Source organism: Sus scrofa, chromosome 3, assembly GCF_054392235.1.
Source record: "Sus scrofa isolate SSC_HxYL_T2T_F1_AM1 chromosome 3, Sscrofa_HxYL_maternal_Yorkshire_Landrace_v2.0, whole genome shotgun sequence".
Lineage (NCBI taxonomy): Eukaryota > Metazoa > Chordata > Mammalia > Artiodactyla > Suidae > Sus > Sus scrofa.
This window is the reverse complement of record NC_139385.1, coordinates 38,572,229-38,587,518: the sequence shown is the minus strand read 5'-3', so window position 1 is coordinate 38,587,518 and position 15,290 is coordinate 38,572,229. Positions and strand designations below refer to the sequence as shown.

At 48.8% G+C, this 15,290-nt stretch overlaps 1 protein-coding gene and 1 non-coding gene across 51 annotated transcripts in view; both read left to right on the top strand.

Annotated features, from left to right (window-relative positions):
- Window positions 1-15,290, top strand: part of CLEC16A (C-type lectin domain containing 16A) — a 220,317-nt gene that overhangs the window by 12,287 nt on the left and 192,740 nt on the right. For all 50 annotated transcript variants that reach the window (XR_014840762.1, XR_014840764.1, XR_014840759.1 and 47 more), the window contains exons 2-3: window positions 633-761; window positions 5,696-5,829. Coding sequence is in view for 26 of the 50 variants with exons in the window: in XM_021086621.2 (XP_020942280.2) it covers window positions 633-761; window positions 5,696-5,829 (263 nt within the window). In the remaining 24 variants the exon portion in view is untranslated. The remainder of the gene's footprint in view (window positions 1-632; window positions 762-5,695; window positions 5,830-15,290) is intronic.
- LOC146404549 (U6 spliceosomal RNA) lies at window positions 11,069-11,172 on the top strand. Its single transcript, XR_014842688.1, has one exon. It is a non-coding gene; the product is annotated as a U6 spliceosomal RNA (small nuclear RNA).

Here is a 15,290-nt window from a genome sequence, read left to right as displayed (position 1 = left end):
TTGCCTCCCAAACCCATTTTGCATTAGTCTGTGCTCAGCAAATAAGTTTGGCGCCACCTGTGTCATTTGAGCCCTCAGTCCTGATGGGCATTCTGCACATCACGGGGGGTTATGGGCCATTCAAAGGTGAGCACGAGTGCACATGATTTTGCCCTCAGCTCCAGGACCCCCATCCCAGGTCTCTGACTCCACCTGTCATCCCTGTATCTGCCCGGTTGTGCGTCAGGCTCCTGGGCTGAGCCCTGCACCTCCACCTGCTCCCCGACGCGGGAATCGCCTGCGAGAGTGTGGAGAAGGCCGGCGGTGCCTGGTCTACCCTTAGTTCTGCCGGGTCTGAGTCTCCGGGGGTCTGCAGCCCATTTGTCCAGCTCTCAGTCTGAGGATGGCTGTCTTGAGAAGCTGAAGGTCTTGCCTCAGTTTGAGTCACGTGTCCCTGGCTATTTAACCCTTCAAGGCATCGGCTGCTGTTTTCCCTTGGGTGATGAGTCATGTCTCCTGAGTGGGAATTGTGCTCACAACCAAATCTGAAAAAAGCACAGCCTAATTGTCCCCCACATGTCACAAGTGGTCACTGAGCCTGGCTTCCATTTCAGTTGGTAACCTTGAACTCTCTTTTCTTTCCTTTCTCTCAGGTATCTGTACCATGTTTTGACCAAAAACACCACTGTCACAGAGCAGAACCGGAACCTGCTGGTGGAGACCATTCGATCCATCACCGAGATCCTGATCTGGGGGGATCAGAATGACAGCTCTGTATTTGAGTAAGGGCATCTGGTTTTTTGTTGTTTTTTGATTCTTCTTCCTCCCGTGACTATTTTTCTAACTGTGTACCATGAGTCATTCCTGGTGATGTCACAATTTAACGCCAGCTTGGTCTTGCACAGATATCCGTCTCTGTCTCTCTCTATAAAATGTCCTTGAAACACTGTAAAAATGCCAGCTAAAAATGGGAAGGTTATGGAAATGAATGTCTCCAGAAAAACTGAAAATGTGATGGATACTTTTCCTAGTAATGTCTCATTATCTCCCCAAATGAAGGAGAAAATGTCTTGGGTAGTTAGATTCTTGGTCAACTTAAAAGACCCTTCCCTGGGGGAGACACTAAGGGCTTTTGCTGTGTTTACTGTTGAATGGCCACAGTGCAGAGCTCTTAGGAGATAAATCCTTCTAAGTCTTCCAGCTTCTCCAGGGTGGAGACCATGTAGCCATCCCCATCCCCACCCCCATTCTTATCCCTATCCCCATTCTCATCTTCATCCCTAACCCCATTCTCATCCCCATCTTCATCCCCAACTCCATCTTCACCCCCATCTTCATCCCGTTTCTGTCGCCATCTTCATCCTCATCCCCATCTTCCTCCCCTTCCCATCCCCATCTTCATTCCCATCTCCGTCTTCATCCCTGTCCCCATCCTCATCGTCACACCACCTCCATCCTTGTTTATGCTCAAGGTCACATAGCTGGTAAGTGGAGCAGTGGCTCACGCTCTGGAGCCCATGGAAGGGTTTCTCTCACTCTTGTACTTACTAGATGAGCAGTCTTAGGCCACTGTACTTTCCTCATCTTTAAATGAGAGAGAGCAAGTGCTCTGCCCAGTGCCTAGTACCGAATAGGCACTCAAGAAATAAAAGCAAACGATAATTTTAAAAGGTGTCCCTACTGGACAGTTAAAAAGCAAGGACCATAGCCCATCAACTGCTTTTTCCAACAGACCTGTCCCAACATCTGAGTACAGAAGAATTGGGGTTATGACAACCACCAAACACAGATGTTCTTTTTATAGAAAACAATTTCAGTGATAAGTATTGAGGCCACTTAAAAACAAATTTAAAATAAATAGAGGTGTTTGACTCCTAGCCCAACTTCTTATTAGATATCCTGATTTTCTGGTAGCTCTGTATTTTCATCAGTAAGGTTAGCTAAGGTAGAGATACTGTGGAAAATGCAAATTGTCTAGAAGGCAAACCAGTGACACCGGCTGTGATACCCAGGGGAAAACATGCGTGAAGTGGGTGTCGCTCCTAAACGGGACTGTTGCCTTTAAGGATCCCCGGGGAGTATACTGTTGGTTGGTTGTTTGGTGTCTGTTTATGGAAACGAGAAAGGCCCTTGAGGTGAAGATTAGAAACCATGGCCCCTTTACTAAAATGAACTTAGTACCATCTGTCATGTAGAGAAACTGCTGCGCTCTTAGAGGCCCAGTGATTCTTAAATGGCTGCCCAACAGAGGCCCGAGAAAATTTGTTTTTAATCCATTTTTAAGTTAGGGGATAATTTTAGATTTAGATGGGGGTGGGGACAGAAAGTCCCCATTTACTCCTCACCCTGTTTTCCCATTAATGCCTTAAATGCCTAGAGTGCATTTTGTCAAAACTGAGATGCAGAGTTCCCGTCAAGGCTCAGCAGAAACAAATCTGGCTAGCATCCATGAGGATACAGGTTCGATCCCTGGCCTTGCTCGGTTGGTTAAGGATCCGGTGTTGCCGTGAGCTGTGGTGTAGGTTGCAGATGCGGCTCAGATCTGGTGTTGCTGTGGCTGTGTTGTAGGCCAGTGGCTACAGCTCCAATTGGACCCTTAGCCTGGGAACCTTCATATGCTGTGGGTACGGCCCTAAAAATACCAAAAAATAAACAAATAAAAATGAAGCAAAGAAAGAATAAATTATTTAAAAAAAAAAAAAAAAGCTGAGATGCTAACATTACTATTCCATCAACTCCAGACCTGATTTGGATTTTGCCAGTTTTCCCACTAACATCCTCTTTCTGCTCTAGGATCCCAATCCAGCTCCCACAACACATTTTTTTTTTTTTTTTTTTTTGCCACACTTGCAGCATGTGGAAGTTCCTGGGCCAGGGATTGAACCCACACCACAGCTGTGAACCCAGCCACAGCAGTGACACTTTAACCCACTGAGCCACCAGGGGCCTCTTCCCACAATGCATTTAGTCATCATGTTTTAGTTTTTCGGTCTTCTCTTGTTTTTATGACCTTGATGATTTTGAGAAGTACGGCCAGTCGTCCTGTAGAATGTTCCCCAACCTGGGTTTCTGTTTCTTTCACGATTAGCCTGGGGAAGAATGCGCCAGAGGCGAAGTGCCCTGCCCGTCCCAGCATGCTTATGTCCATGCCGTCCCTGGTGAGGTCAGCCTGATCCCTTGGCCAAGGTGTCTGCCAGGCTTTTCCTCTCTGAGGCTACTCTTTCTCCCTCCCCTACGCCATTCTCTGAAAGTGGGTCCCTAAGTCCAGCCCCCCCCCACCCCCGGGCCTGGGAACTAAGCTCCGCCTTCTTGAAGGGGTGTGTCTGCTACACTATTTGAAATTTTTCTGTAAGGAAGCTTTGTCTCCTCTCATTTATTTACTTATTCAGTCATTTATTTACACACATCCCTTGAAGATCTTGGCAGGTTCAGTTCCAGGCCACTGCAATAAGGCGAATATTGCAATAAATTGAGTCACACGACTTTTTTTTTGGTGTCCCAGTGCATGTAAAAGTTATGTTTACACATCAGATCCTGCTGTATAGCACAGGGAACTATATCTAGTCACTTGTGATAGAACACGTTGGAGGATAATGTGAAAAAAAGAATATATATGTGTGTATATATATATATATGTATGTATAACTGGGTTACTTTGCTGTACAGCAGAAATTGACAGAACTTTGTGAATCAACTATAATACAAAAAAGTTATGCTTACACTGTACTGTAGTCTTCTAAGTGTGCAATAGCACTGTGTCTAAAAAAACAGCATACGAGGAGTTCCCACTGTGGCTCAGCAGGTTAGGAACCCAGCACAGTATCTATGAGAATGCAGGTTGGATCCTTGGCCTCACTCAGCATGCTAAGGATTCATTGTTGCCGCAAGCTGTGGTGCAGGTTGCAGATGCGGCTTGGATCTGGTTTTGCTGTGGCCATGGTGTAGGCTGCAGCTGCAGCTCCAATTTGATCCCTAGCCTGGGAACCTCCACACGCCGCAGGTGCAGCTGTGAAAAAGGAAAAACAGAAAAAAAATGCTGTTGGGAAAATGGCGCCAATAGACTTGCTCAAGACAGGGCTGCTACAGACCTTCACTTTGTAAAAAATACCATATCTGCAAGGCACAGTAAAGCAAAGCAAAATAAAACGAGTCACATCTGTGTATCACTATCGACTCGTGGGTATTTATTTTACAGTTTGGATCGTAATCCTATACTGTGTTATCTGTGGCGGGCGTTGTTGCAGCTTTGAAGGCATTGGGAGCTCTTTCAGGTTGCTTCCTGGGTCCCTTTGACACAGGCCCATCCTTGTGGGTTTTGAGCATGTCCTCACTTTCTGCTGCCATAAGGTGCTCCAACCCAAGAAGCAGCCACTCTTCCAAGGAGCCCCTCACTCCCCTAGGGAGTCTGGATTTCCCACCAGACACACGGAACCCATCCCTGGGCAAGATGTAGGTACAGCCATTTCAGCAAGTTCCCAGGTTGGTCACTGGGCTGCAGTGAGCCCATTGGGAGTCAGTGAGTCACACAGCCTGAAGCAAAGGAAGGTAGAATCGGTTAAATGATAGAAACAGTCCGGGGACTAATGTGGACGGCATTACAGGCACACATTTCCCAGAATCAGAAAAGGTTTTAGGGGTCTTATGAAGTGTTGATGTGTTCACTTACCCTGTCATGATTCAGACAGGAGGGATGCAGCACTGAGCCAGCGCTGGGCCTGTCTTCCTGCCTCCAGGGAGCTGACAGCAGAGGGGAGAGAGTCACCCACCTTGAATCAACCAGTGACCCACGGGACTGCCGGCATTTGTTCCAAGCATCCCACACGAGGGGTTATCTGGTCTCTTCTGGGATACAGAAGAGACATAGCTAGAAACTTCCTTCCTTCCTTTATTTATTTTTGGGTGTACTGGTGGCATGTGGAAGTTCCTGGGCCAGGGATCAAACCTGAGCCATAGCAGTAACAATGCCCGATCCTTAAACACTAGTCCACCAGGGAACTCCCAGTCATTTCTTCCTTTTTTTTTTTTTTTTTAAATTTTTTCCTTTAAAGAAAGGCATGGGGGGGCGGTCCTCCATTTCAATGCTGAAAGAGTCAGTGTGTGCCCGCCCCCAAAGTCAGTGCCCCCAGGTTGCATCCAGACAAATGTCCCCTCCAGGACAAGAAGGGCAGTGCAGACTTGGGGACAGGCTGGGGACCCATCGCTCTGTCAGCCCCTTCTGTTTCCCTCCAGTTGTCCTTCCCTAGATCTGGAAAGGACAAACTCGCCGGTTTAGGAACCCAAACCCTTGTTACTGTTCATCGTCTTGTCCCTTTGTAGGAAATTACTCTGGTTCCCAAGTTGGTGGAGAACCCTCAAAACTGAAAACAAAGCAAAGAGGCTTCATGAGGAAGACGAAGTTTGTACATAGTGGGTGGAAAATGCTGCGGGTGGGGTCCGTGGGCGTAGATAGGGCACGGGGCAGTCATTGCGTCCGGGAGACCTCTGCCACCCCGCCGAAGGCTAGCAGTACCCTGCTTCCCGGAGTCAGCATCTCGCTTTCCGGGAGGAGCAGCTGGACGGTGTCTTGCTGGGTGGAGGGTGGCGCCGCGGGAGCCGGGGAGCGCGGAAGCCGAGGCCTCAGTGGGGGGCGCACGCATGGGGGGCGCCCGCAGAGGCCCGTGTGGACGCGCGGCCCCCTCAGAAGCCGACCGCTGACGCTGTCCCGTTCCTCCCGCAGCTTCTTCCTGGAGAAGAACATGTTCGTTTTCTTCTTGAACATCCTGCGGCAGAGGTCGGGCCGCTACGTGTGCGTTCAGCTGCTGCAGACCCTGAACATCCTCTTCGAGAACATCAGTCACGAGACCTCGCTCTGTAAGGACGGCCCTGCCACCTGCCCCCGCCCGCCGCGCGCTGGCCGCCTGTCTGTGCTTCTGGCGAGGCTTGGGGTGCTTGGGCCGCTGTGACAGGATGCCCCAGGCAGGGTGGCTCAGACGACAGACGTTTCTTTTCTCATGGTTCTGGAGGCTGGAAGTCCAAGGTCACGGTGCCCTCAGGGTTGACGTCTGGTGAGGCCTGTCTTCCCAGTTTGCAGACGGCCGCCTTTGTGCTGTGTCCTCTGCATGGGGACGGAGGCCTGGTGTCTCTTCCTTTTTCTGTAAGGACGCCAGTCTTCTCAGATGAGGGCCCCACCCTCAGCTCCTCAACTACCTCCTCAAAGGCTCCGTCTCCACATACATTCACGTTGGGGTTAGGGCTTCAGCATGTGAATTTGGGGTAGGGTAGTGTGAGGGGTGAAGAGAGGGCACCCCTCTGCTGAGTAGTTCTTGGGGGACTGGGGGGAGGTTGCGTTTCTTCTTTATTAGCTGTTATGGAAGAGCTGGGCTCGCTGAATAATCAGCCAGCAGAGTGAGCACTGGAAGCAGTGGGTGAGGGAGAGCTCGGCCGGGGGACCCACGAGGGTGTGGCTTTGGCACCCGATGTGCCTGCTCCAGTCCCACTGCCTGGCTGGCAGGGGTGTGACCTGGAGCCTCTCTCCTGCCCTCACTGAGCCCAAGCCCTTCATCTGCAGCAGCCACTGTGCCAGGTAGGTGCTGTCAGTGTCCCCACTTAACCCCCAGAGAGTTGGAGTCATTGGCCCCAGGCGACGGCTCTAGGGAGGCCAGAGTCAAGAAGGGGCTTCAGCCCAGTGAGTTAGCTCAGTGGCCCCCAGCTGGGGTGACTGTGCTCCTAGTAGACACATGTCATTGTCTGGAGACATTGCTGGTTGTACTAAGGGGAGGCGGGTGCTGCCGGCATCTAGTGGGTGGAGGCCAGGGATGCTGCTGAACGTCCTACAGTGCGCAGGACAGCCCCCCACAGTAAAGGAGTATTTGGCTCGAAATGTCAGCGGTGCTGAGGGGAAGGAGCCCTGGTTTAGCTCCTAAGCCTCCCTGCTTGACCAGGAGCTTTTTAGTCCAAGATGATTGCACCAAGCCCCAGGCCCTGCCCGCAGGGAGCCGGGAAAAGACAAGTGACCGAATGTCTATGCCACGGGCAGGTTCTGCGTCCCCAAGACAGGTTTAAAAAAAGTTTCTGGTGGCTGGGAGGAGGTAGGGAGGGGGGCGTTTCTCCTGAGGAGGGAGAGGTGGGAAAGAGCTGCTCACTGGTGGTTGTCCGAGTGGCCACTAGGCTGTGCTGCTGTCCCAGGGAGTGGCCACTAGGTGGTGCTGCTGTCCGAGGAGGTGGCCACTAGGCTGTGCTGCTGCCCCAGGGAGCGGCCACTAGGTGGTGCTGCGGTCCCAGGAGGCTCTCCTGACTCTTCCTCGTGAATGTGAGTTAGCTGTGAGTTGACTCACTCCCTAAGTGGTTTCCCTCGTTAACAGCTTTTGTCATCCTGGATATAAACTGTTCGTGGTTTCTGAAAACTCCGAGAGGGGAAGACCCAACTCACTGGTGCAGGTCACGGACTTAGACCCAACGTGGGCTCATGTCTGGCTCTGCCCCATGCTCCCCGCACGGCTTCTGGGGAGTGAACTCTCCAAGCGGCAGTTTCTGCATCTGTGATGTAGAGATGATAGTAGTACCTGGTGATTAGAGTGGTTTGAGGATTGAGGATTGAGTGGATGTGCAGAGCGTGGTATGGCGTCTGGCAGATGGAAGTGTCCAGTAGGGGTGGTTTTACCACTAAATCCAGCGTTCCCCCAGGTAACTGTTCTCCCGTAACCCTGGGGTTGCTGGATTGAAGAGGGGGTTGGGACAGGGGAAAATTCTGGACTTTCTGGGTCACATGGCTTTCGTTGTCCTAGCACTAAAAAGGGTGCTGTGCTGTAGGAAAACTGGGCAGATGCTGCTGGCCTTATAGAGAAGTCACCAGACCACTTTTATGAGCCCTGCAAGAGCAGCCGCAATCACTCGCTTTTCACACAACTTGGATGTATGGGGGTGAGAAGGATAGGTGACTTTTGCTTTTCATTTTATTTTCTAATTATAGAAAGACACTGTCCTCGTTGTAAAGCAATAAAAAAAATCAAACAATCAAACATTGCCAAACTATAGAAAGCAAAACTTCTCACCCTAACACTCCACCAGACACATACCGCTTTGCTCTTTGCTTTATTTTCCAAGTTACTGGTGTATCTTAGATTTCCATATTGTCCGTTCCTTGTTTGGTTCAAGAGCTGCATCTTAGCGGCCTGTAACTTATTTGACGTGCCCACGGGCGTTTAGGTGGTTTCCGGATTTTCGCTATTACGAGCAGCCCTTTCACGAGTGCACCTGTTGCCTGTTGGGTTTGCTGACCTAAGTGACAGAAGGCCCGAGAGACTGAGATTACTTGTAGACTCCTGGGTTTATTATAAAAGGATACCACAGAAAGCTGGCCACACAGTGAGGGGGTAGTAGAAAAATCCCAGGCGAATAATAGAGGCACCTCCGCCGCCTGGCTGGTGGCCCCACCACCCACAGAGTCATGTCATGGAGGCCCTGGAAAAGTCCCCGCTGGGGAAGGATGGGAGCATGTGGCTCTCCCAGTTCGAGTGCAGCCCAAAGCCCCGACATCCCATATCTGAAGCCGCCAGCATAGGCGTCTGCCCCTCTGGTGGCCCAGCAGCCACTAACCAGTCACAGCGGGGCTGACAGTCCCTTCTCCAGCCAGTTCCTTTGTCCCCAGCCAACCACAGCAGGCTCGACAGGATGAAAAGAAGTGCCTCGCCTGGCTGCTTGTCACAGGTGTAGATTCTGGGTGGGTAGGTTGTAGACTGTTCAAAGAACAGAACATCGTGTAGCCGAAAGGCAGAGAAGGAAGGTGCTAACACACATGCCTCGGGGCGGCTCACCCTGCGTGCAGATGAGGGAACGAGGCTGGACACCAGCAGCCAGCTTCCCGCGTGAGTCTGTGTGTGTGAAGCAGGAGAACTGCCCAGACGCGTCGATGGTGCTGGCAGTCAGGCTGGGGCTGTCTTTGGGGAGAGGGTGTGAGGGACCTTTTGGGGAGCTGGAAACACGCTGTGTCTGACCCGGATGGTGCTTCCGTGGTGTGTGTATTGGCAGAAGTTCATGGAGCTGAACCCCTACGCTCTGTGAGGTGTGTCTGTAACTGCATAGGCGCGAGGACTTAAAATTCATGTGCATGCACATTTCCCCATGTATCGAGCTGTACCCTGGATTAGTGATGTGTGTGACCTCAGTTCACTTTTGCAGGATACTGAATGTCGCTCCCTGTGCTCTGCAGTAGGTCTTCGTTGTTTGTTTATTTATAGCCATGTGTATCTGTTAATCTGGAGCGCCTCGTGTACCCTCCCCACCCCCCATTTCCCCTTGGGTAACGGTAAGTTTGTTTTCTGTCTGGGAGTCTATTTCTGTTTTGCAAATAAGTTCATTTGTATCAAATTTTTTTATATTCCAAATATTAGATGATATTTGTCTTTCTCTGTCTCCCTTTACTCAGTATGATAAACTCTAGGCCCGTTCATGGTGCTGCAAATGGCATTATTTTCTTCTTTCTTAGGGCTCAGTAATATTCCATCGTGTAAATGTACCCCATCAAGTTATGTCCATGTCTTGGCTGTTGTAAATAGTGTTGCTGTGAACATTGGGGCGCACGTATCTTTGCAAATTAGAGTTTTTGTCTTTTCCAGATGTACACCCAGGAGTGGCATTGCTGGATCGTTTGGTAACTCTGTTTTTAGTTTTTTGCTAAAAAGTTCCATACCGTTCTCCATGATAGCTGCACCAGTTTACATTCCCACCACCAGTGCAGGAGGGTTGCCTTTTCTTCCATAGGTTGTGTTTTCACTTGTTTGTGGTTTTCCTTGTGGTGCAAAAGGTTACGAGTTTGATCAGGTCCCATTTATTTTTTCCGCCTTGGGAGATTGACCTAAGAAAACGTTGCTATGATTTGTGTCAGAGACTGTTTTGCCTATGTTCTCTTCTAGGAGATTTATGGTGTCAGGTCTTATGTTTAAGTCTTTAAACCGTTTTAAGTTCCTTTTTGTGTATGGCGTGGGGGTGTGTTCTAACTTGATTGATTTACATGTGGCTGTCCAGCTTTCCCAGCACTCCTTGCTGAAGAGACTGTCTTTTCTCCATTGTATATTCTTGCCTCCTTTGTTGAAGATTAATTGACCATAGGTGTGTGGGTTTATTTCTGCACTCTATTCTGTTCCATTGATCCATAGGTGTGTTTTTGTGCCAGTACCACAGTGTATTACTCTAGCTCTGTAGCATTGTCTGAAGTCTGGTAGGTTTATGCTTCCAGCTTTGTTCTTTTTCCTCAGGATTCCTTTGGCAATTCTGGGTCTTTGGTGATTCCATGTACATTTTAGGATTATTTTAGTTCTGTGAAAGATGTCATAGGTGATTTGATAGGGATCATATTAAATTTGTAGATTGCTTTGGAAGTATGGCCATTTTAACAATATTCTTAGAATCTAAGAACATGGAATATCCTTTCATTTCTTTAAATCATCTTCAGTTTCTTTTTGCAGTGTTTTATAGTTCTTAACATAAAAGTCTTTCACCAAGGTCAGGCTTTTTCCTTAGGTTTTTTTTTTTTTTTTTTTTTTTTTTGGATGTGATTTTATTTATGTATTTATTGGTGTCTTTTTTTTTTTTTTTTTTGGCCGCACCCAAGGCATTTGGAGTTTCCCAGGCTAGGGGTCTAATTGGAGCTGTAGCCACGGCCTGTGCCACAGCCACAGCAACATCAGATCTGAGCTGCATCTGTGACTTACACCACAGCTCATGGCAACGCCAGATCCCTAACCCACTGAGTGAGGCCAGAGATTGAACCTGTGTCCTCATGGATCCTAGTCAGATTTGCTTTCGCTGAGCCATGACGGGAACTCCTATTTATTTATTTTTTAAGACCACACCTATGGCATATGTAAGTTCCTGGACCAGAGATTAAACCCAAGCCATGCTGAGGAAACACTGGATCCTTGAACCCACTGTGCCAGGCTGGAGGTTGGGGAGAGGGCAAACCCGTGCCTCCGCAGTGACCCTAGCCGCTGCAGCCAGATTCTTAACCCGCTGCACCACGGCAGGAGCTCCTCCGGGCATGATTTAAAAAGGTGTTTTTTTACTTTCTCTTTACGATATTCAATATTCGTGCAAAGAAAAGTAACAGATTTCTGTGCCGGCTTTGACAGCACATACACCGAAATTGGAATGATGCAGAAATGAGCATGGCCCCTGCGCAAGGATGACACGCAGATTCGTGACACGTTCCATATTTTTTAAAAAAAGTAACAGATTTCTGTATGTTAATCTGGTGTCTTGCTACCTTGCTGAATTTATCACTTCTAATAGCTTTTTTGTGGAGTCTTTAAGGTTTTCTGTATAGGGTACCATGTCATCTGCATATAAGGATGATCTTACCTCTTCCCTTGCAATGTGGATATCTTTTATTTCTTGTCTGACTGCTGTGGCTAAGACTACCAGTGTTTTATCTTTTTATTTTTATTTTTTGCCACACCTATGGCATGCAGAAGCTCCAGGGCCAAGGACCAAACCTGAGCCACAGCAGTGACAACTCCGGATCCTTAACCCACGGAGCCGCCAGGGAACCTCTCTAATACTGTGTTGAATTGAAGTGGTGAGAGTGAGCATCCTTGTCTCCTTCCAGAGTTTAGCAGGAAGGCTTTCAGCTTTTCACCATTGAGTATTATGTTTCCCATGGGTTTGTCATAAATGACTTTTATTATGTTGAGATGTAGTACCTCCGTACTCACTTTGGTAAGAGGGTTTTTGTTTGTTTGTTTGTTTGCTTGCTTTTGCTTTTTTTTTTTCTTTTGCCTTTTTAAGACCGCACCCGCGGCATGTGGAGGTTCCCAGGCTAGGGGTCCTATCTGAGCTGTAGCCACCAGCCTACACCACAGCCACAGCAACTCAGGATCCGAGCCACATCTGTGACCAACACCACAGTTCACAGCAACACCAGATCCTTAACCCACAGAGCAAGGCCAGGGATCATACCTGCAACCTCATGGATCCCAGTTGGGTTTGTTAACTGCTGAGCCACAACAGGAGCTCCTACTTTTGCTTTTTATGGCCGCACTTATGGCATATGGAAGTTCCTTGACTAGTGGTTGAATGAGAGCTTCAGCTGCTGGCCTACGCCACAGCCACAACAATGCCAGATCCAAGCTGTGTCTGCGACCTACGCCACAGCTCATGGCAACACTGGATCCTTAACTCACTGAGCAAGGCCAGGGATCGAACCTGCATCCTCATGGATACTAGTCCTGCATCCTCATGGATACTAGTGATTACTTCGTTAATCACTAAGCCACGATGGGAACTCCCAAGAGTTTTTATCATAAATGGATGCTGAATTTTATCAAATGCTTTTTCTGCCTCTATTGAGATGATCACTTGGTTTTTATCTTTTATTGATGTGATGTAATCAAGTTGATTGATAGACATATGTTGAACCATCCTTGTGCCCCTGGGATGAATCCAGCTTGATGATGGTATATGATCCTTTTTATGTGTTGTTAGATTCAGTTTGCTAATTTTTTTTTTTTTTTTTTTTTTTTTTTTTGTCTTTTGTCTTTTGAGGACCGCACCCAAGGCATACGGAGGTTTCCAGGCTAGGGGTATAATAAGAGCTGTTGCTGCCAGCCTGTGACAGAGCCACAACAATGCCAGATCCGAGCCGCGTCTGTGACCTACACTGCACCTCACGGCAATGCTGGATCCTTAACCCACTGAGTGAGGCCAGGGATCGAATCCGCAGCCTCATGGTTCCTAGTCAGATTCATTTCTCCTGTGCCACGACGGGAACTCCCAGTTCGCTAATGTTTTGTTGAGGATTTTTGCATCTATGTTCATCAAATACATTGGTCTGTAATTTTTTTGTTGTTGTTGTTAGTGTCTTTGTCTGGTTTTGGTATCGGGGTGATGGTGACTTCATAGCGTCACTTTGGGAATGTTCCCTTCTCTTCATTCTTTTGGAAGAGTTTGAGAAGAAATGGGTATAAGTTCTTCTTTGTGTGTTTGGTAGAATTCCCCAGTGAAGCCATCTGTTCCTGGACTTTTGTTTGCAGGGAGTTTTTTAAATTACAGATTCTATTTCACTTCCAGTGATCAGTCTGTTCAAATGATCTATTTCTTCTTGATTCAGTTTTGGTGGGCTGTATGTTTCTAGAAATTTGTCCATTACTTCTAGCTTGTCCATTTTTGGGGGGCATACAATCATATTCTCTTACGAGTTTTTGTATTTCTACAGTGTCAATTATGAATTCTCCTCTTTTGTTTCTCATTTTGTTTATTTGGGCCCTCTTTTCTTTTTTTCTTTCTTTCTGCCTTTTCTAGGGCTGCTCCCACGTCACATGGAAGTTCCCAGGCTAGGGGTCGAATCGGAGCTGTAGCCGCCGGCCTACGCCAGATCCAAGCCTCATCTGCGACCTACCACAGCTCATGGCAATGCCGGGTCCTTAACCCACCAAACAAGGGCAGGGACTGAACCCGCAACCTCATGGTTCCTAGTCGGATTCGTTAACCAGTGCACCACGACAGGAACTCCTGGGCCCTCTTCTTTTCTTCTTAGTGAGCCTGACCAGAAGTTTGTTGATTTTGTTTATCCTTTCCAAAAATGAGCTCTTAGTTTTATTGATTTTCTCTGTTTTTTAAAATCTCGGTTTTCTTTCTTTCCTCTCTGATCTTTATGATTTCCTTCCTTCTGCCAACTTCAGGTTTTGTTTGGCCTTCTTTTTCTAATTCTTTGAGGTGGTAGGCTGGGTTGTTTTTTTTGTGATTTTGCTTGTTTTTTGAGAAAGGCCTGTATTACTTTGAACTTCCCCCTTAGGATTGCTTTTGCTGCATCCTGTAGGTTTTGCGTGGTTGTGTGTAACCTCTTTTTTTTTTTTTTAATGGTCACACCTGCGGTGTATGGAAGTTCTCAGGCTAGGGGTCAAATCTGAGCTGCAGCTGCTGGCCTACATTGGATCCGAGCCACGTCTGCGACCTACACCACAGCTCATGGCAACACCAGATCCTAACCCACTGAGCGAGGTCAGGGATCGAACCCATATCCTCATGGATGCTAGTCGGGTCCTTAACCTGCTGAGCCACAACAGACACTCCGTAACTTCATTGTTAAACATATTAAAATTCTAAATCTGGGACCCCATCCCAGATCTGCTGTCTCCTCTCTTGGAGCAGGTCCCAGGATCTCCCTCAGGGAGTGTCATAGTCAAATTTCGAAAATGACAGTTTTGACATCCTACCTGCAGAGCCTGCTCTGAGAACACATTCTGAGGAGCACCCGGCCCTGGGCCCACCCTGCGGCCCCTCTCACGCCCCCTGCTCCCCAATGGCTCTTCATTTGTGTCTGCGATGCTAGCCTTTTCAGTAGTACTTTGACTTACGTAAGGGACCTTTTTTGGCACCAAATAACTCACTGGTTTGCTTCTAAATCCCCCAAGAACAACAGTCGTGCCTGCGGGCCTGGTGGTGGCAGTCAGGAATCTCCCATTTACAGTGCAGAGGAGAGCAGCAGCTGCGTGAGCCGTGCTCCCTCGTGCTCCTCACGGGCCTCAGCGCGTTTAGTGCATCAGCGCCTGTAAGGAAGGTCTTGTTATCCCAGTTTTCAGACAAGGAAGCTGGGGGTGGGGAGGCTAAGTGGTTCATCCAAGGTCACCCCGCTAGGAGGTGGCAGAGGCAGCACGGACCCAAATCTGCCTTTGAACCCAGGGCCTCTGAAATACGAGTGTGATGGGAAGCCCTGTGGGGCTTCTTAACTCGGAGTTCTGGGCCCAGCCAGGCGTCTGAGTTGAGGTCGGGGCTGGGGCCCAAGATCCCGCACATCTGACAAGCTCCCGGTGATGCTGTGCTGCTGGTCCGAGGACCAGACTTTGAGCAGCGAGGACCTGTCTTCACTGGCCAGCACAGCTTGCAGCACTCGTTGGTCTATTGGCTGGCCCTTTGGCTTCCAAGACACAGCCTTCTGATCTGTGCTTTCCAACTCCCTTCGCACGGTGGGAAGCTCTCCCCATGCTGGGCCTGTGCTTCTGCAGGGGTGGGGACCTTAGCAGGGGCGGCCCATCTCCAGTCAGCCCTGGTGCCCTCAGGCCAACTTTCGTCTCCCAGTTTTCATCGCTGGCCCGCCTTAGTCAGTGATGGTGTTAACATAGGACAGCAGACCTGGGTTTGGGTTCCCTCTCCGACTCGCTGTCTCAGTGTCCTCCGACACATTAAGTAACATTTTTTTTTAGTTCATCGGCACAGCGGGAGAACAAGGCCTACACTGCAGTGTCTTCATGATGATAAATGAATGTGTAGCTCCTGGTGCCGGGCAGGTGGCGGAGATTCAGCGTGAAGTGGCCTTTATGAAATCATGTGGCCTTATAGGG